Raw genomic sequence first — 21,287 nt, 5'->3', positions numbered from 1 at the left:
GGATTTTTATGAAAAGATTTTGGCATGCACGGCTGGTCCCTGGCAAACACCCTAGAAAATTCATGCCAGTCTTAGCAATAGGTTATGAACCCCTGAAAAAATCAAACCCTAAGTAACTCATAAAAACTATGTCTTGTTTCACCAAACAATTTACATGTAATCAAAATCTATCAGAGTATCTTCAGGTACATTCTTAGTCTTTTAAGCTTTCCTTATTGGCAGTAAATTTTCTGCCTTTAAAAAAACCTATGTTGGGGAGCAACTATGTCTTGTTTCACCAGACAATTTACATGTAATCAAAATCTATCAGAGTATCTTCAGGTACATTCTTAGTCTTTTAAGCTTTCCTTATTGGCAGTAAATTTTCTGCCTTTAAAAAAACCCTATGTTTGGGGAGCAAAGAGGATAATAATGGAAATGTTCTTGGGCTATTGTTAATGTCCTTAGTCTATTTGGCATTTGGTCAGTTGTGTTTGGCAGGTTGGCTGCTCTGATAGCTGTTCCTGCATCTTTGGGATGCCTTGGCTAGTCTGAGACAGAAAGGAGTGGATGTGCTTTCTCAGCTGTGTTGGTGCTGCCCAGGGCAGCTGACTCCAGGAACACATGAATTCATGAGGGCAGGTGGAAGTCAGGAAGCATCAAGATGGGTAGTAGAGGGGGAAGGGGTTTGGGGACCTAGCTGGTCTGTTAATGAAGATCTGCTTGTGATGGCTTGCTTAATGATGTCTTTGAGTTGCTGGTCTGTCTTCTCGGGAATGAAGGACAGTCCCTCTGAAGGCAAGTAACGGCTTGTCTGCCCTCCACAGGGAATACCTAGAGTTCTTTCTGCAATTCTTTTTTTTTCCAAGTTCTTGTTTTCACTGAGTTTCAGTATACTGTTTTGATTCATCATTTTCCAGATTCCTCTCTAGTTTAATCAGTTGCAACCTCAATGCAATCCCTGAGTTAGTTGCTTTAAAAGCTTTCTTGTTTGGGCTAATGCAGTGTATCTTTTGTTTCTGAATGGCTTTTATAAATAATTTCATGTAGCTAGCTGAACTGGACTTTGGGTAATCTGGGTGACATATGTGTCTGTACAACAGCCCTGAGACAGCTGGAAATTGTTCGACGTTATTAGTGCAGTTTAGTAAAACTAGCAAGAAGTTCATCCCACCTGGATTTATTTTTCAGCCTCCAAATGATATTGTATTCATGTATGTCCAAAAGGAATTGAGCATGTCATTAGGAAAATGGAACTTGCTTTTTATTATTTTAAATTGTGTAAGGACTGTAATTGCTAAGAAATGAATGTGGAAAGGTATTTCAGAACACGTTGGGTGGTGAAAGAAATTACAGGACTTACGACACTGGTGGAGCAAATGAATAGCAAAAAAATAAACTGTATCTGAACATGCCATTATTGATTTTTATTATTATTGCACACAATTTCATAACTCTCATCAACATATAGTGTGTTTTTATCTTTTTGGAGGCAGCACTATTTAATGCTCTGTCATTTAAACAAAGACACATTTTATGCAGTCTTTAAAAGGTGAGAGGCTAAAGTGTAATGACTTTAAGAAATTTAACTTCTCCCCCCAACTCCAATGATGGAATGTCTGTTACAGTAGGAAACAGGAATCCTGCGGAAGCAATTTATAGAGCGTATGGGTGAAGAAGCTATTTTCTTCGTAAAGAATTTCTCTATGGCAGAATAAATTTCCTCTGTGGCTGATGCAAAGCTATGTTGATTTGCTCAAAGGTATGAAAGAAGGCTGGTACAAAGTAGGGCCTATTGGACGGAGGCAAAAGGAAGAAAAGAAAATATGTTCAGGAATTTGTGAAAAATTAAGAGGATCTTCAATTTTAAAAAAAAAAAGATTTAAGGGACACAGTTACTGAGCTGTCAGACATTTATGATATAAATCAGGAGACTGGAAGGTAGCAGTTAGAGAGGTCACTTTGGGTGAGAAACTATTTTCCTAGGGCACACACAAATTCAGGGTTAATTAATGTGCCTACTGATTAAAAGCCTTTGCTAGTCAATGGTGAATTTGCTGTCTTGCTTCATGAACTGGAAGCCGTTCATTGTGTGGCTGTGGATGCATAAGCCGCACTTACAGAAAATTGAACCAGTGGGATAGTTTTTTTTCCTCTCTGAATGTTTGTTTTCCACGTTGCAAGGGTATTGCAATCTTATTTTCAAAACTGTTTAATGTGACAGCTTACTGATCTTGCTGGAAAATTTTTATTTTTCCTGGAATATTTGTTTATACTTCCTTTACTTGACTGTTAGGTGCGAGCTACCAACTCCCTGTTTTATTCCATGCCTTTTTCAGACTGATTCTGCTTACCTGCCCAAGAAGTCCCGTCTGCCCGTTCTCTTAAAATCATCCAGACCCTTAGGAAATGTGCCTTTGAACTCCTGTATGCAGAAGTCAGATTCAAAACTACAGCACCATACCAGGGTACCTTATGAAGGTCTGAAATCATGTGAAGTACAAAACAAACAATTTCAGCCACAAACAAATGGAGAGTTATTATTGAATGAGTCTGTAACTGAAAACCTTCAAGAAGAGCCTGCACAGGAAAGCACATCAGTGAGAGGTAAATAAAGAGGAGACATAATGACTTGTAATGCTGCTTGAAATAGTGGCTTCTTGTCTTGTAGTAGAAAGTAAAAACAGATCATTTTTACATACGTACAATGCTGCTTAATATTACGATTTTCTTGGGTAGGCAAATATATATAGATCTTGAAAAACACCTTTTTTTTCTTTTATCTTTCCTGCTAGAATGTAAAACAGCTTTGTATGGAATAGAAAGTGCTTTGTATACATGGCATAAAGTGTGTAATAAATGACAGTTTCACAGGGTGCCCACATATATGTCAATGTTTAGGTAAATGAAAAATTTCCTTTATATGATGCCAAGTCTAATGAAAACTGTCTGTAATGGAGACAGGAGAGTATAAAAATACTGTATTTGTTTATGCTGCATAAATAAGTTTTTCCAATATTCCACTGAGCAGTCAAGTCATCTGTGTCTGTTTCCAGTGTGGCTGGGTTAATTTAAACTCAGTTGTTGACAAAGTATCTGGATTGGCAAAGTAAGAAAATTGTAAGGCAGAGAACAATGGGTGTTATATAAAGATTTGGAGTGGTAAAAAAAATAAAAATGCGCTTAGCAGTTAGAGTAAAAACTGAGTAGAGATGTAAAGGATAGGTGGGGGAGAGAGGAGGTGTAAATATAAGAAATAAGTTTCAATTGAGTAGCGATTCAGCCACTGTCAAACGCAGAGGCTGCGGAGGCTTTGTTGTTAATGTTAACGTTATTGTGGTAAGGGACTGATACGGCGCAACTTTATTGTAAATACTCCAGTTGATAGGACTATAGCAATTAGTTTTGGTAGGTGCAAAATCCATGGAGAATGCTGAGAAGGGAAGTACTTTTGAATTGGGTCCTGAAATGAATCAGAACCTGTTAGGACTGCAGTCCTGTGATTTCCTTTCCATGCTGATTTCTTTACCCTGGATAACGGTTGTACTGCACACTTAGTAATTCTGAGACTTGATGCAATGGGAGACTGCAGAAGATTAGTTTATGATCAATGCTCATATTGGAGAAACTTTTTAGCCTTTTCTCTAAGCTTAACATAAAACATTTAAAAGTGCACTAAAAATTGATTAACTATTACATTACAAAGGGGACTTGCAAATGTTTATCTTCATTTGTTGGTAGGAAGCCTTTGCAATTCACATTCTTAGTAGTTATCCTTATAATTAGTTCAAGTATTTTAAAAATATGTTCAAACACTGTTTCATATGACCAGTAATGTTTGTATTACATTTTAAATAGTTGTTCTTCCTTAGATGATTTTCCTGTTCCAAATTATCAGAGAACCACGTTTGGATTTGTGGAGTGGTTTTTGTGGGGGGTTTTTTGTTTGTGTTTTGTTTTTTTTTAACAATCCCCACTTAATTTTTTTTTAGTCACTTACTGACTTCTGTTTTACCTTCCCCCACTATTCTCCAGTTGACTCATTGCTCAAACTGGATAATAGTGAGGTCCAGGTGGAGTTGCAAGGTGTTGATCTGGCTACAGGGGGCAAGAATGAATACGCGATGGACAAAAAACAGCAAAACTACCAAGGTAAAGCATTTATATGGTATAGTATAAAAAAAATAAATTTTAAAACTCTAGTTTCTTCTGAATTGTGCAAAATTGTAAATTACTGCAGGTAATTGTCTCCCTTGCCGTTATTTGTGGGTTTTAAATCTCATTTTCTTAGCTAGTATGGATTAATTGCTCTAAGAATCCAAGTTGGTCTTTTAAGGGTTATTCTTTCAGAAGGGCCACAGGGATTTATGAGTCTGGTTTCCAGTAAAAATAATGAGTTGTATGCCTAACTCTGATCTCTGTTGCTAATATCCTCACTTCTGAACTCTTCTCTGAATTAAATGTTTGTTACTTATTGCTTCTGCATCCAGTTATGAACTATTGGAATGAAGCGATTGAATGATAGAATTTTGCTTATCTGAATTATTTGAAGGCATTCAACTAGGTTGAAACCTAATGGAATCATTTAATGAAAATGTAAATAGGCTTAATACTGTGTATTACGTGTTTCTGCATCATCCATTAGTCTTTTTCAGGAGGGCTTGAATAACCTGGTTAACATGTTGTGTATAGAGAGTACAGAGGATATGGCCAATTTGGTAATCCTTTGTCACGTCATTAATTTTATTTGTATAAGTAGTTTCACTGAAGCCGGTCAGCTGGTTTGCAGGATTGCGCGCTATGTGTGCCCTTTGTTTGTGTGGACACATACAGGCACAGAGAGCTTATTAGTTCTCCTTTAATTAAAGGGCAGCATTTCATTAAAAACTATAACCAGTATTCTAATCAGAAATATTTCTTCCCTAATACCTGTTTTTATTTCCTGTTTTTGTTATCTGGAACATTTGCATGAAATCAGGATTGCAGGGTTTAAGAGTTCATCTTGCTTTTTTCCACCTCAGTGCGCAACCTTCTTTGGCATCTGTGTTACTGCAGCGACCGACTGGTAGAGAAGGGGGAGAAGCTAATGAACTTAAGCGTTGCATTCGAATGTGTCCTAACCCTAACTTAAGTGTTGTGCTGAATAAATGTGTCTTCTTGAATTCATACATGAGCATTTTTTGGAAGCATTTCTGTTCTGTGAGTCTGTCACCTTTGGAATGACATGCATAATGGTGTGCAGTAATCTGTATACTGCAGAGAGCATCATCTAGCCTTAATTTCAAATATATTGATATCCCAGTATTGCAGCTTCAATTTTTTCTGGCTTTTAGGTTATATTTGTTTTTATTCTCTTGTGCTTGGGCTTGGCTTGGGCCTTTATATACAGCTGTGCCCCCCCACCCCACCCCGAGGTTTTGTACCGATTTAGAGCTTGAACCTGGGCATTCGAATTCTCCATGGAAACCAATTTGAAAGTATTAAGACCTCCGCAAGATCAATGAATGACTCCCAAAAGGGAGGTTCTAATTCGTAGTGATCTTCTGCAGAACTAATAGAAGGGGAAAATTTAATTTACTGGTAACCAGAAAATAACCATTTTCTTAGATACTTACACATACAGCCCTCAACGTACACAGAACTATAAACGTAGAATATATGTAGGAATATATTGCTTTTATTGGTCTGAATCTGGGGTGAGTGCATTACTTACGAATGGCAAAGTCCACTAAGGGATGTGCTGTGCATGCCAAATGAGTGCCAGTAAAACCTTTAACACCAAACATTTTTATGGATTTTGTTCAGAACACATTTTAAAAAACAGTTATTAAAGCCCCTTTTTCAAATTTTACTATTTTGTTGATAATCTTTTTAAAATTCCACTGACTTTATGCTCCAATTGGTTTTGTATAGATTTTTGAAGTGAGGAGAAAAAGAATATTTAATTAGAAATTTTAGGAAGAACCATTTAAAGTCATAGAGTCTACTTTTCAATCTCAGAGCCTGTTCAATTCTCAGAGCTGAAACCAGGACAGAGCCTTATGTTTGAGGTTATCATCTTTGTGGCTGGCAAGGACTGGGCTTCATCGGTGTCTGATTTAGGATTGCATATAGCAAAAGTAATGTTCAATCATTTGGGAAAAAAAAGCAGGTGTATTTTGAGTATTGTTTATTTGAAAGGTGATAAAAGGTTTGGAATATTTGATGTGCAAGTTGAATTAATGGGCAAATCATAGAAAGAGGTCAAAGGTCCAAAACTAATATTGTATAGTTTGTAATTATTCTGCATTTTTATTCTGTTATTATAGAAGTAAATGAATTCATTCTAGTGCTGTTAAGAACAGAATGTCAGATAAAGAAATATTAATATTCACATACAAGCATCCTGTTTTTCAGAAGTGCAAAACCATCATAATATTAGCAACGTGAATATCCAGCGTTCATTAAAGGACATAAATGAAGAATTTTGTTCCATGGAACATGAGGACAGTGACTCAGCCACCGCATATTCGGGTTCCAAGTGCCTGCGTTCTCTCAAATTGAGTCTAACAAGTACAGATGCACTTGATGACTGTGAAGTCATAGATGATATAGAAGAATTGAAACAAAGAATTAAGAATATGGAGTCTGAGCTTGAAAAGTACAAAATGTTCGTGTTTCATTTACAGACCTCTGACCAGCTTTTATCGAGTGGTATTTCCCATATAGTTTTGAGCGACACAGCCTTGCCTGTGGAAGGACACGTTGCACAAGTGCAAGATACAGCTATGCAAGAAATCAAAATGTTTTCTAGTATACATCAGCTGATGGATTACGACATCCGCACTGAAAACAGGAATTCAGAGTCTTCAAAAGCACCCGATACATGGACAGCACAAAACCTTAAGGAACTACTATCAGCAAATGAGGCAGAACTTGAAAAAGAGCAAATTGCGAATACACATCTTGATGAAGTGTATCATCTTCAGAACAAACTGAGAGAAACATCACCATACAAGTGAGTAAAGCTATTACTGTTTCAGGTTCCTTTTTGTAAACAGCAATACCAAATAACATAGGAAGGTAATATGAAGATAATTTTATTCACATAGGAGCGTGTTGTTCTAGTAAAGGCTAAATTTCACTAACATTAACATAAAGCAACTGAAAAGGTTAGTTAAAAGACGCCTTGAAGTACAAAACAGTATTTCTCGTACACCAGAACTGCTCCTGATAAACTCATATCATCCTCTGTAACGATTCTATGCCAGACACCTGTGTCTGTCCCCACACCTCAGGTCTACCAACTCTCTCTGCTGCAAGGCATCGTCTCTTGAGCGAAGTCAGGTCTCCTCAGGGTGCTCTCTGAGATGGGCTGACCTCTGTAATCAAAGTATTACAGTTTTGCATCACTCAGGTTTTTTTCACGTGACAAGTGTAAGAAAACAGAACATCCCATTTAAGATAGAAATGTTTCCATGGGTGATTGGCTGACGAATTCATGCTAGCCCTTCTGTTTGTGTGACCACACTTTATGTATAAAATAAGAAGTTTACGCTCTAGTTATAATTTGTTTTGCAGTTGAGTGCCATAATGCCTTCCTTTGAAGGATGTGAAGGTAGATACATGTAGAAATTAATGAATGAAATTTTATAGCATAAGCTCATAAGCTGGAAAATCATTTATGAGGGGCTGGAGAGTTTCAGTCTTGCTTTTTGTATGATAAGACTGGGGGCAGCATTTTGGCTAGCATATCTACAAATCATAGACACAAAATGGGGTCCCATAAGACCAAACCTTTTTTAACTTCCCCCCTGCCCCCCCCCCTTTTTTTTTTTTACCCCTTCTAATATCGTTATTGTCCTGAGGGCCTATAGAATGGCAGGAAGTATAACAAAGAAAGGTATTTGGCCTGTTGGCTTTCTTCAGAGTGCTTGAGTAGAAATATTTGGAGACAGTGAGCAACCACCAACATGGACTATTGTATAACTCTTAGTATTGCTATCATAAAATACAATCGTGCTACCTAGTACATATAAATTTACATACATTGAAAATATACCTCATCCATTTTACAAAGGAAGATCTAACTATGTAAATTAAGGAATGAGACAGTATGGATCGCTGTAAAGTTTTTATGGCCACTGTCTAGGACAACTACGAGTCACAAGTGACAGACCCAAAAATAAGTTATGCATCTCTTCCTATACAAATGACAATAAAAATTCTGTAACAACCCACACCGTCATAGATTTTGTTTATGCCCCATATTTTGTTTGATTCCCTGCATCTTTTCAGATCCTCTCCCTTTTTCTCTCCACTAATGTATGATTCTGCAGAAAGAAGTCTATCTGTGATACAGACAGTGGCAGTGTAAAGGGGATGTCTATATTCTGCAAGTGCAGAATAAATTCAGTTGATCTGAGTTGAAATTTATATCCTGGCTTGTGGAGTACAAGAGTTTGGACACTACAGTGGTTGTCATGGTCATGTCTCTGGTAATAAACATACAGAGACGTGCAGAATTTTCAGACTGGGTGAAACCAATAGCTCAGAAAGTCCAATATTGTGCTCCTGGCAGGAAATATGTAAAGTTCCAGAAGAAGGGACAGCTCCATCTGTTCTTCCATAGTTAATTAAAAAAAAAAAACCACAACAAAAAAAACAACCAGTCAGGAAAAATATGTGTATTCTTAAAAATTCTTTTCATGTATTCACTCTTATTTACTTTAATTTGGTACCTTTGCATGCCATCCGGGTTATTTCCAAGCAGACAACCAAGTCATCACTTTAGTTTCTGCCCATCTTATAAATGAAGCAGTTAAGTGAAGGATAATAACCCACAAGTTATGCCCAAAAATACAAAACTCAACAGTTAGAGACAATACATTTCTCATTGTGGCTGTAAAAGCATTTTAAAAGAAAATTGAGTCACATAAAATGTTAGCTTCGGAATATAAGTTTAATTCACTTTTTATTTATATTTAAATGTTATTTATGGTCAGAAAATTACTTTAAAGATAATTCTATTTTCTCAGATATGATTCATTAGTTCATTCACAAGCTGGAGAACTCTCTTTTCAACGCCAACAAATTAAAGAGATCCACAGTGGTTGTGTCGCTTACCATCAACATCTGACGAGCCTCATTAAAGCTTTTGAGGAACTGCTTCAGGCCAGTGATGTAGATTATTATGTCGCTGAAGGCTTCCGTGAACAACTGAATCAAAGTGTGCTATTGTTTGAGAGGCTAGAAAGGAAATTCCTGTATGGTAAGTAGCAGTATTTTGTGCTTATTGTCTGAGATACATTAATGTTCTCAAAATTTGAAGGGTTTTTTTTTTTCTTTTTAGTGAAAAGGAAGCCTTACTCCCTCTTGGTTGCTTTTAAATGATTTATAGGGAGGACTGTCTTGGAAGATAAAATTTTAGTGCTCCAACAAGACTGGATTTTACTTTTGTAGTTGTCCTCTGTATTGACACCTTCCATTTTGAGTTGCTTATCTTAGCACATGCATATTTTAACTGTTCAAAATATAGTGGTTATAGTTAAGTAAAAGTTTAGTTACAAGTAGGCTTCAGGATTTTCTGTTTCAGGAAATGGCCCAGCTGACTTTGTTGAGCCGAAGCACTGGATATCTCCATTGAGGGGTTCTTATGGGCATGGTTCACGGTTTTTAACACAATCTGTATTTAACTAAAAAGAAAAAATTACAGGTTTCTGAAGTTTTTCCCCTAAAGTGCAGTCGCTTGCAAGAAGGGTAAATGCAGTGCAGAGATCTGGGCTGTGCTTTTAGAGTGAAAGAAGAAATTATCATATAGTAGTCCATCTAGGCAATTTTCTATGGCCAATGCCTTTAAAGAAACTGCAAAGAATCCTGCACTGGACAGTTGGAAGATAATACCGTGCTGGTTTGCACATTATTGATATTCCTGTAGAAATAACACAAGTTAAATTGTATGCAGGTGTAAAATCATCCATCTGTCACTGGATGCACCAAGAAAAAGAGGCATAGACTTTATGGAGCAACCCACCCAAATGGTGCACATAGAAAATTAAAATAAGGGGGCAGAAAGGGAAAATCTATTCAGTTAGAAGGCAGAGGAAAAGAATTCCTTTCAGAATTTTGAGTAGCTCATGAATTTAAGAGCTTGTGGTATTGCAAATCAGTGTGTATTTGAGGGTTTCTGTAAGGCATAATAGTAGAACAAGAGCCTCCTGAGCAGGGGTCCTAGGAGAAGTCAGTCAGAGAAGTGTTGTCCTGGTGGTAGAGAAAGGCAAGTGCTGAATGGAGCATATACCCAGGAAAGGACATTGTAATGTGTACCAGTAAGCAAAGCCCTTTTAATTATCAGTGAGAACGGGCATATTGTCTGAAACGTGGGAGCTTACATATCCGAAAACGCTCTTGTCCTTTGACTGTTTATCCCAGTTCCCCCACCTATTGTTTGGCAAAAGATTAAGTTGGAAAGGCAAAGCCTTAAGCGTCTAAGAAGTGGGACCATATCAGGAGATCTATTATTCCTGACATTTCTAATTATTTTCCTAAGAGACCTGCATCTTGTTGCCAAATAGTCTAGCTGGTTAAGAAAAGCACGTTATCTTTCATAATAGAGCTAAAATGCAACCATGTTTTGTAAAATGAGCATCAAAGTTGACATTTGTCACCTGAAGGAAGAGTATATCGTGCATATTGCCTTCAGTCCGTAGTTTGAAGAAAGTTAGCGGCAAAGTGATGGAAAAGGGATGCTAACATGAGTGAAATTCAGCAAGAAAGACCTTTTCCTATCCTCACAAGTGTTGCTTTTTCTGACCCAAACAACTAGCAATACTTCCACAGATGTCAGCTGCAAAATTGTCATTTTCAGCAAGACATTTGAGGTGGCCTGAAATAGGGACCCTGACCCCTACGTCTTCCTGAAATGGGCTCTAGAAGATCACTTTGTTCAGAAACATTCAGGGCCCAGCCATACAATGATCTGTGTCCTGCCTTTCATTAAAGATAGTGGCAGCATGTTGCAGTTTCGATGGCTCATATAAAGGAGTTGTATATGAGAAAAAGGTATTATGGCTAGTGTGTCATAGCGGTGTAATAAAAGATTGAGTGTATTCAATGATTTCAGTGGCTACAGAGATTCCTTGCATTACAAATGAGAAGACTGTGTAGTGAAGAAACATTAAATGGCTTTAAAAAAATCCCCAAACCAACAGATGGTATCCTATATACTATGAAAAGTCACTGACAACCGAGACAATTCAATATATCTAACACAATGGTGTTGCATTGAATCACACATTAAAATAAAATGATGTTTGTAGGGTTATAAAGAACATCCAGCGTACTAAGAATTGACTGTAAAGAAGAAGCATAAACAACCGTCTGTCTCTGTATTTCCATCCTGACCTTCAGTTCATTCCCCTGAAATTTCAGCTGTGCAACTCTTGCCTGCCACTTTTGCTTAATTGCACAAAAAATTTAAAATATGGGGAGCCAAGGTGACACCACGAAACTCTTATTTCCTTATTCAAATTAGTGTCTGAGTCCAGGTCTCTTGCACTGAATTGTGCTTGTGCTCACACGCTGTACCACTGAGAATATTGCAGGCAAAATCCTATGTATGCCCCTTTGTTAAGGATAACTGGTTAGCCTGACTCTGCGTGGAACCCAACAGATGGTATCCTATATACTATGAAAAGTCACTGACAACCGAGACAATTCAATATATCTAACACAATGGTGTTGCATTGAATCACACATTAAAATAAAATGATGTTTGTAGGGTTATAAAGAACATCCAGCGTACTAAGAATTGACTGTAAAGAAGAAGCATAAACAACCGTCTGTCTCTGTATTTCCATCCTGACCTTCAGTTCATTCCCCTGAAATGTGCAACGTGCAACTCTTGCCTGCCACTTTTGCTTAATTGCACAAAAAATTTAAAATGCCAAGGTGACACCACGAAACTCTTATTTCCTTATTCAAATTAGTGTCTGAGTCCAGGTCTCTTGCACTGAATTGTGCTTGTGCTCACACGCTGTACCACTGAGAATATTGCAGGCAAAATCCTATGTATGCCCTGTTAAGGATAACTGGTTAGCCTGACTCTGCGTGGACAAAATCCAAGTGAGACGGAACTGGTTTTATATAATTTTTGTTGAAGAATTAGTAGCATGTACCCCTAATCCTTTTGCCATATAGCAGAATATTTTACATCTGTATGCTAACTAAAACACCAAGGCTGTAAAATCTGGCACCTGTGGTAGCTAGTAATTTTTTTTGAACTCCAGGGAAAGCTATTGCTTTGTTGCTGGGCTGTAAATAGTTTTGCTCATGTACAGCATTTGACATTAATACACAGTTTGTTGAGTATCTGCTGACTTCTCTAAATTCTCATTAATTTACCATTCCCTATTTAAATAGTTTAAGATGGAGGGGAAAAAAGTATACTTCTCAATAGCTGTTTTTAATCAGATATTTCTGCTTTGCAGGAGAATCAATAGGTACAGAAGTTACTATACTTTATGAATTAGCTCAAAGGTAAGAGTTCAACTGAATGTTTATCCAACATGCGATTGTTTGATAAGTTGATAAGGATGCTCCACGTTTCGTAGCACAATTTCCACTGTTTTGCTTTTTGGGAGGGCTTTGCTTATGTTGCCTGTTTCATTAATATCCGTTTTGTTAATAAAATATCCATAGAAAACAAACTAAGGCTTTTTCCCCCACTTCTCAGCAAACAGCTGAGATACTGAGAGGAAGCATCATGCTACCAGGATTGTTCCTTTCATGAACAAACAAAACGTGCCATAATACACTGTTGTGTATGTTCAGATATTGTCCTAATTGCAGGTGCTAGGAGGGATAGTCAGCTCACTTTCTGTTTCTGTGACCTTGGGGGCTGGCTCAGGATCACTGAAGTACAGTGCTGTTGAACTTCATTCTCAAAACACCCTTATGCTGAAGGTGAAGAGAGCAGGTGTTGTTATGCTGCATATGTTGGTTTTATGCCAGCCTGGGATTCTTCTGTGCTACAGAAATCCTCAGCTGCCTGTTTAAGGCAGCTTGAAGTCCCCTTAACGTGAAGGTGACTACCTAGCACTGGAACGTGAACACTAGGCTGGAGGTCCATTGATTATTCCTGCTGACTTCAAGGAGGTCTGAATTTCAGTCTTGATGCATACCTCTGATGGTGTAGTGTTTTGTCATGTTCTGTCGCATAAATTCACTTGCTTTACCTGTAAATTTGACACCATGCTCTCTGTCATGCTTCCAAAGTAATAAAGTAATTTTTATATTTTAAAACATTTTGTTTGGCACCAAAGGGATAATGAGAAGAACACCACAATGTACCAGCAACTGAAGGATGAATCACCTGTACCATCTGCTCTTCATAGCTTGTCTGACTTTGATTTGTCAGAAAAGTCATCTCTTGGATCACCTGAGCACAGGCATGATCTAGAAGGACAGCATGGCACACTGGCACTTCTGCCAAACAAGTTTCCCCCAGGTACTTTTTTTCCCACTGAAGATTCGCTAGATACTGGGAAAATGTGATAAATAAGACACAAGGGAACTAATTAAGAAATAATGAAGACTGTTTGTCTGCTTCAGCTTTCCAGTATCTTGCATAATCATTGCAATTTCAGTAATAAGGCGTACAGAGATGACAACGATTTGAACTACCTCCTGTTTGAAACAAAATTAACTATGATATTTTGTGTCTTTGTTGTTTTAGACTATCATCTTTCACAGTACTCCAGACGGTCTTTAAATAGACAAGTAATAAAGGGGAAAATAGACAATTGTCAAGAGATTATTACATTGAAAAAGAGAGATTTTTCTAATTTTATAAAAGCTAGTGTTGTGTTTCCTTGAGAATTGTAAGTGCTGCATAATTAATAAGTGGTGTCATGGTTGACCTGGATAGTTTCACTAAGCACAAGTGATGCTTGCAGTAGTTGGTTGTAGGCAGCGATGAAAATTTAATAGCTGAGATAGCACGTACTGTTCAGGAGAAAAATATCGCAGAGTAAACCAGGAGTGTATGACATGGATAAACTGACAAATAAGATAGTGACAGTTAGAACAGATAAGTTCCTGAGTAAAGCTGAAACTTACAGCCAATGGAAGAAAAATTGTAGAATGGCAAAGCAAGAAGGAAAAGGTATGGTAATGAAACTTGATAGAAAAGATTTATTTATTATGGTATGCATTGTGTAAGTCAAAGTAAAATTTATATCTGAGTTGCACTGGTAAGCTTCCTATTGTTATAAGGAAAAATGTATACTATTGGTGCATCGAGCCTGAATGTGAAGCTGCATTGCAAAACTTTGGATTCATTTCCCAGTACGGAGAACGTTTTAACTAGATAAAATCGTTATCTACTGCAGTTTTGTAGGAGGAAGAAATTTAAAGAGCCTTAAAACCGGACCATTGTTTAAGTTAAAATGTAGAGTAGGAGTTTTCACTAAATGCACGGTTTGGGCACTGTATGGAAAAAGACTGTTGTGGAGTCACATATTTAATGTCTGCCATTTTGAACAGCTCTGTATCATTTTTTTAGTATTAACACACATTAGATTTGACAGGAGCTCATAGTGTAAAGGAATGCGATAATTTACTCTAAGAAGTGGTCTCTTGGTTTATTTAGAGTTATTAATGGAGCATCTGCAAGAAATTAGAATCCTGAGACAACGTTTAGAATACTCCATAAAAACTAATGAGCGACTGAGGAAGCAGCTTGAGAGACAAGTAACAGACAAGGAACTAGATCAAGGTAAGAATTTATTTCATGACAAATTAAATCCACCTTTCCTGCTTAAAGCCTGAGGGATCAAATGCTGCTGGAAATGTTTTGTGTGCTTTTTTGAACAAACCTCATGCCTTTACAGTTGGAAAATGTTGTGCCTTTCTCCGAGTACTGCTACATCTTGAGCTCCATCAGCAGACACAGCTTTTCCATGCTGCCTGTAGAGTGGCATAAATACAGATCTAATGTGCCTTTTCCTTGAGTCCATTGCTTGAAGTGTATCCAGTAACCAATGCACAAATCTTTTATGACGTACAGGTACACCACACAGCCTCAAACCTACAGTTGCACATATTGCAAAGATAACAGGACTACCAGGTAGTTCTATGACATTTGATGATGCTGTAGTTGAATTTCATACAAAGAATTGAAAGACCCTTCTAGTTCTGTTATCAGCAAACTGCCTGCCTCTTTTTTTTTTTTGGTGCCTTTGGGATATCATTATTCTTGTAATAGTCTTGGATTTTAGGATGTCATCCTCTTTTAATTCCCTGCCATGTCCAGCCAGAGACAGTTGCAGGAGAGGAAGCCCATTTTGTCAACATAATTTCAGTGGGGCCTGGGACCAGTATGAATATAGGAGGAGGTGCTTTGCTCTAAATTACATTGCTGCTATTGATCCAAAGTAGGAATTTTGTGGAATTAGCTTTCCTACGCCTACTCCGTGTATACCTGGGGTGGTCAGTACAGCACCACTGCTAACAGGACTGTTGGAGATGCCTTCTCTGGAATTTTCTGACTGCTTTAAAGCCAGGTTGTGTTTACATACAGGGACAAAATGTCTGTAAGACAGAGCCTAGGCCATGGTGTTCAGCTTGTCAGTTGAATTGATTGGTGTGATAAATGTGTTCTACGCAAAATGACATTGTGAGTTTTTAATGAGAAATACCTGACAGAAACTGATGGAAATTTTAACATAGAATTGGTTTTCATTCCAAACTCTAATGTAAAGCAGTGGATGAAAAATACTAAAAATAGGTATGCAAATTCAGAATCACTGCTCTCTGTTGCTAGTGTTCAGCATCTTTGAAAGCCAAGCTCTGTGGTGTGTTTAAGACTTTTCAACAAGAGGGTGGCCAAGCTTTCACTAAGGATGCTTTTGTAGCACCTTTTCAAGCACACCGTACTTTCCTACACTTTACTCTGTTCTTGCTCTCCTTCCCACATTTCCCCCCAGAGGACAATTGATTAATATGCAATATTACTCAGAGTGGAAGCAGGCAATAAATACATACATGCTTTCCTTTTACTCAGTTTCGCTAATATTGACATTAGTTTCATTATGTTTTACATCATCCACATGATCCGTTTCTGTTGCTGTTTAAATGGAGACTACCTGCAAATGGCAGTTTGCTTTCAGGAATAATTTACAGTGATGGAAAGGTGTATAAAAAGCATCCATTTCATTCATGAAGTATTTACGCTTCTGGAAAGGCATACTGTTCTCGTGAAATAACCACACTGAAACACTTCCAACTCTTTTACAGCTTCATAAAGATTCTGGCAAGGGCATCCATTAATGCAGTGAAAGTATATTTTCTTTATAAACTGTCTTATGCCTTCCATCTGTCTTCTTGTTGCCTTAGTGCATCTACCAATGCATGGAGGAGAAATTTGGAAAAGAAAGTTAAAAAGCAACTACCAGTTAAACGGCTCCTGTTTGTTACTATGTTCCTTCAGTGCTTCCTCTTTCTCTCCGTCTTGAAGATCTCTTTCATGTTACTAGATACTTGTATTCTCTCCTCTAGTGATGATGCTACTTTTTTTCCTAATAGATGGGCTTTTTTTGACTTTCAGTGTAAGAAGAAGTTCTGAAGTGAAGTTGAAGCGGATTTTAGCTTTGGGACATAATAATTCAAAACAATTTTTTACTTTTAACTTAATAGCCTTAGTTTGTTTTCCTTTAAAAAACAAAACCAAGTTGTAACATACTTAATTGTTGATGAGAGCCTGTTAAATTCATGTGATATTGAGTTGTTTGTTCAACCAAAGTTAATGTATAGAATTATTCTGGTCTGATAAATATTATATGGAAGTATATACACACATCTGCCCACTATTTTTGCCATGCTATTTTTAATATTTAGATTCTCTAAGTATTTAAATGCCTCTGGGCTTCTAGTATTCTATAAATGACTCAATTGCTGGTAATGACTACATCATTACTATAGAGCTGAGGTTTGCAGTGCAAGTAGAACTAAAATAATTGCTTCAATCATTTCAAATGTTAGGCTTCAAAATAAAATCAAAGGTTTAATTTTGAGTTTCCTAGGTTTCAAATGTTAATAACGGCAGTTAACATTAAAAGAGGCTTTTTTTAACCTTTAAGTAACTAACGTATCTACTCAGACTTACCTTCAGCTTTAGTATGCCTTTATTTTGCTTTACCTGGGAATGAATATTTCCTTCCTCTTTGCTGTGATTTTCAGTAGTGCCTGTCTTTCAGTCAGTGTTTCCTTTGAAACCTTCAAGGTACGCTTCCTTAGCACTCACTTTTTCAGCACAAAACATAATGAAAACTCAAGTGTATTGCAATTGTAGGCCCTGATGCTCCACTTTACTCTGGTTAGATGGACCTTTGCATTTGGAGAGCGTAATTGATGTCAGCAGGGCTCTGCACAGAAGTAGTAGTCTCAGTAGTGGGTCAAATTGCAGGATTGTGGCCTTATTACCACTGGCTCTACATTATCCCTTATTATGTAAGATAACTAATAGTTATATTCTAAAGCCTTTCAGTAGAACTGTGATAGCATAACTTTTCAACTAGGATAAAGCTGGGTGATGGGCAATAAATTAAATTAGAATCAAGATGAGACCATCAAGCCTTACCACTTCAAGTTGAATTGCTTTGTTAAAATCTGAAAGGAAAAAGCCTTTTGAGTTCACATAGCTACCTCAAGTCTTTAACATATAGATAGTAAAATGCCATTAGTGCCAGGCTTCTAGAGCCTTTGAGTCTTTCAGTAGCGACAAGAGGTGCATATCATGGCACACTACATCCCAGTTAGGTAGTGGGTAAAAGCTTCAATTGGGATTACAATAAAATGAGATTACTCAGAGGAAGTGCAGCACATCAAATTGAATTGAACTGCCAGAGCTGAAAGGCATCCTCTTCATACACTCAGCTAATTTTTTTGCCAGCTGGTTATTTCTCTATTAACCAAAGAGTTGACACTCATGTAGTTATCTCAAGCTTTAAAGCGTAGGAGATGCTGGGATAACCAATCAACTGAAAAATACTTTCAATAGTAATGTTAATTCTGGTGGGTCCTGAAGTGTTTTACTGACTATGAGCAGGTTATATAGGGCAATAACAATTACTTGACTTGCATTTCAGAGGCAGCCACCTTGAGAGTGGAATGTGGCACTTTTCAGACTGTACTGTCACATTACACATTGCTGTAGGATGAGTAGCATAAATAGAGTACATTATGAGGATTACCTAGGCTGGAATTTGACTGACTGGATACACGATTTAACACTTCTATTCACATGACTAGCGCAATAAGATCCTCAGAGTAGGATTCATCAGCCTTAAGGTTTCTAGAAGTCAGACATCTAAATCTGTGCCGGTTACCCAGAGCTTCTTGTGGAGGCACTGAAGGGAAGTTATGTCTCGTCGGGGGACAGGGCATCTCATCCACAGAGAGGTGTGTAGAGGATACATCGGATGAGTCGCTCTCTGGAGGTGCCTGTTTCTCCCCGTGACTATTGATGGAAGCTATAGGTTGATGAACACTTGCTCTGATATCTAAATGTTAAATACACGAATGTAAGAGGGATGAGTCTTCATCCCTGTGATTGTAAATGGGTTCTCAGTTTGTAAGCAGAGGCAAAGACAGTGACTCCAGCCTTATGCTCTAGACTGGCGTGGTAACAAATGTATTACCAGACTATTTACATTACTTCCTGCATTACCTACTGTGGATTAGTTTGTAGAATCTAGTGGTCCTCTGCAATGGTGTCATTAAATACAACAGAGTATGAACAGAAGAAGACTGAAATATATGGTAAACCTTTGTACAGTTTGCATTATTTTCAAAGAATAGCAATGTCACAAAATACTCCTGCATTTTGCCCTGTTGGAATTTTAGCTGATAGGTAAAGACTGCCAGGAATAATTTTGCAATTTTGGTAATGGTTGCCCGGCAATGAGAGGTACTTGTGATGCAGGGCTTTGGATTACTTGGCATTAGCCTGAACTGCTTTTCAGTCTGTAAGGATAACCTTCAAAATATATAGGGGAGAAATATATTTCATAACATATTTTTCAGCAATTTTTTAAATTGTTCTTGTCTGGAAAGTTTAATCTCTAATGACCTAGAGATGACTCATAAATCATCTTTTATGTATATATTTATAGGTTCAGCAAACATTTTTATCCATGGCTCAGAGCAGCATAATTCCCTGACTTCTGAAATACATTTCCTGAGGAAGCAAAATCAAGTTTTGAATGCAATGCTAGCAAAAGGATCCAGAGGTAAAAATGTAAAACTGTGCTTTACAGGAGTAGACTGCAACTCATTTCAGATCAGAAAACAATAAAATATTAACAGTCCATTCATTAAACTGACAACCATTCTTTCTACCCCTGAAATTCCATGCTCAACCATAAGCATTAAAACTGGGGCTAACAATGATAAAGGAGTAACAGTAATGTTCCGTCTTTCTGTTTATTTGTAGCATTCCTTCTTCTTTCCCCCCAAGAAAACCAACAATTCGCTAACGAGGTTCTTAAAAGCAGCTTAAGCTACAATTAGGTTATAAGTCTCCATATTTTCAGACTGTTTGTGTAAAAGCACTGGTGCTTCTTCCAGAGTCATGTATTCTCTCATCTGTTTTAGTGCCTCTTGGTGTGCTTATCAGTTTGTTCAAGTTCTACTTTTTTAATTAATATATCCCTGCTTTTGTTTGTTTCCACGTTTGACAATACGATCTGATAGTATCAGGGTTTCTTTTGTATAAGAACCATGATGACTAGAGCATTGTCGCCCTTGTGTTTTAAAATAATGTCAGTATCTCTGGAGTTTATGATCTTTTCCTTTTATTCCTGGATGCACTAGAGAAAGAAAAGCCTCTTAGATATCTCCTGCATGTTTTGGTCTCGGGTGCTTTCTGTCTAGTCTTAGCTTACGTTTTCAGTAGTGGAAGGCTGGTGATACACATTTTCAACAGCACGTGGGGTTTACCATTTTCATACGCGTTCAACAGGACTACTGAAGATGAAGGAGTGATTTTCTGATTGTTGGGAGATGGAACGATTCCTCCCTGCTGTGTCTTTGCCAAGGTTGCTGCCTCCTTTTACAACGCTAAACATAGGGTCACAAAGAAATTGGGGTCCCCATAAGCCTCTCTGCAGCTGTCTCAGAATGCTCAGTTGCCCCTATCAGCAATTCTTTGTCACAGAACCAGTTTGGGGAAATAGCTTCTGCCAAGGAAAGAAGGACCGATATGATACGTTCGGCAGATGAATAGGGCTGGGAAGGAGAGGACAAAGGGATTTCTGTGAGACAAAGAGGACCGTGGATGCAACATGCCCTAGAACAATCCTACTGAGTTCTTTTCTTCCTAAAGAGAAGTCAAATCCATTATTTTGTGAGGATTGGCAAAATTCATGTGCCTGCTTTGGGACCCTGCTGACACCAGTTGTTGGATACTATCCTGACCAAATTCCAAGAGGTGTTGTGGGCATTTGGCGTATAAGGCTGTACACAGGTTTTTATTGAGCCTTTGTGGGTCCTGGGGGTTAAATGTTGCATGTTACAGAAAATGCATCTAGCAAAAGCCGTTAGAAAATTGAAATACTGAAAACCTAAAACTCACAAGAGCAGCTGTTATTTTCTGACAGTCTCTGAAAAAGCTGGTTTTGTTAAAAAGCATAGCTTTAGTGGGTTGTGGGCATTGCAAATAACTTGTATTTCTTCTTGTTTCAGATAAACAAAAGGAAAATGAAAAGTTAAGAGAATCTCTTTCTAAAAAGAATGCAATCATTGAACATCTTCATGAAGATTATGAATGTGTCAAGAAAGAAAATGAAAGGTTGCAGAAACAAATTGGCCAAAAGGAGGATGAAACCAGATATCTGACATGTCAGATTTACAGCAGTCGTAATGAATTAAACAGGTATTGATTCTGTCCACATTTAGACATTCATTTAGAGAAGAAAATTATCAATGTGACAAGCATGTGTTTAGCCATAGCCATTAACATTAATGAGGTGCATAGATATATTCAAAAGGCAAGGGAAGAATTATGGAGGGAAAGGGGAATGGATTTTAGGTTTTGAAACAAAAGGCAAGAATTTAACACTTAACTTTGCTGTTTATTGGGACTTAACAGGTTGCAAACAGAAATTAATGTAAAGCAACGTCAGCTCTCTGAGAATGAGAACTTACTGCAGTCACTCCGAACTGAGATCAAGGTTTATGAAAAGTTGGAAGAAGCAAGAAGGAAGAGGACAGGTATAAATGCTCAATTGTTTCTGTGCCCTTAGCCCTTGCAACCCTTCCCTCTCTGAATA

General features: G+C 37.6%; 1 protein-coding gene across 2 annotated transcripts in view; it reads left to right on the top strand.

Moving 5' to 3' along the window:
* The window catches only part of CDK5RAP2 (CDK5 regulatory subunit associated protein 2), an 82,019-nt gene that overhangs the window by 47,818 nt on the left and 12,914 nt on the right, over positions 1–21,287 (top strand). For both annotated transcript variants that reach the window (XM_009286878.1, XM_019474084.1), the window contains exons 21-30: positions 2,319–2,586; positions 4,015–4,131; positions 6,376–6,976; positions 8,997–9,229; positions 12,447–12,495; positions 13,281–13,465; positions 14,609–14,734; positions 19,131–19,247; positions 20,701–20,890; positions 21,107–21,228. In XM_009286878.1, coding sequence (XP_009285153.1) covers positions 2,319–2,586; positions 4,015–4,131; positions 6,376–6,976; positions 8,997–9,229; positions 12,447–12,495; positions 13,281–13,465; positions 14,609–14,734; positions 19,131–19,247; positions 20,701–20,890; positions 21,107–21,228 — 2,008 coding nt within the window. The remainder of the gene's footprint in view (positions 1–2,318; positions 2,587–4,014; positions 4,132–6,375; positions 6,977–8,996; positions 9,230–12,446; positions 12,496–13,280; positions 13,466–14,608; positions 14,735–19,130; positions 19,248–20,700; positions 20,891–21,106; positions 21,229–21,287) is intronic.

The sequence above is a fragment of the Aptenodytes forsteri genome, unplaced genomic scaffold (genome assembly GCF_000699145.1).
Source record: "Aptenodytes forsteri isolate BGI_AS27 unplaced genomic scaffold, ASM69914v1 Scaffold136, whole genome shotgun sequence".
Taxonomy (NCBI): domain Eukaryota; kingdom Metazoa; phylum Chordata; class Aves; order Sphenisciformes; family Spheniscidae; genus Aptenodytes; species Aptenodytes forsteri.
The sequence above is the reverse complement of the archived record's forward strand: the minus strand, read 5'-3'. Positions and strand labels throughout refer to the sequence as shown.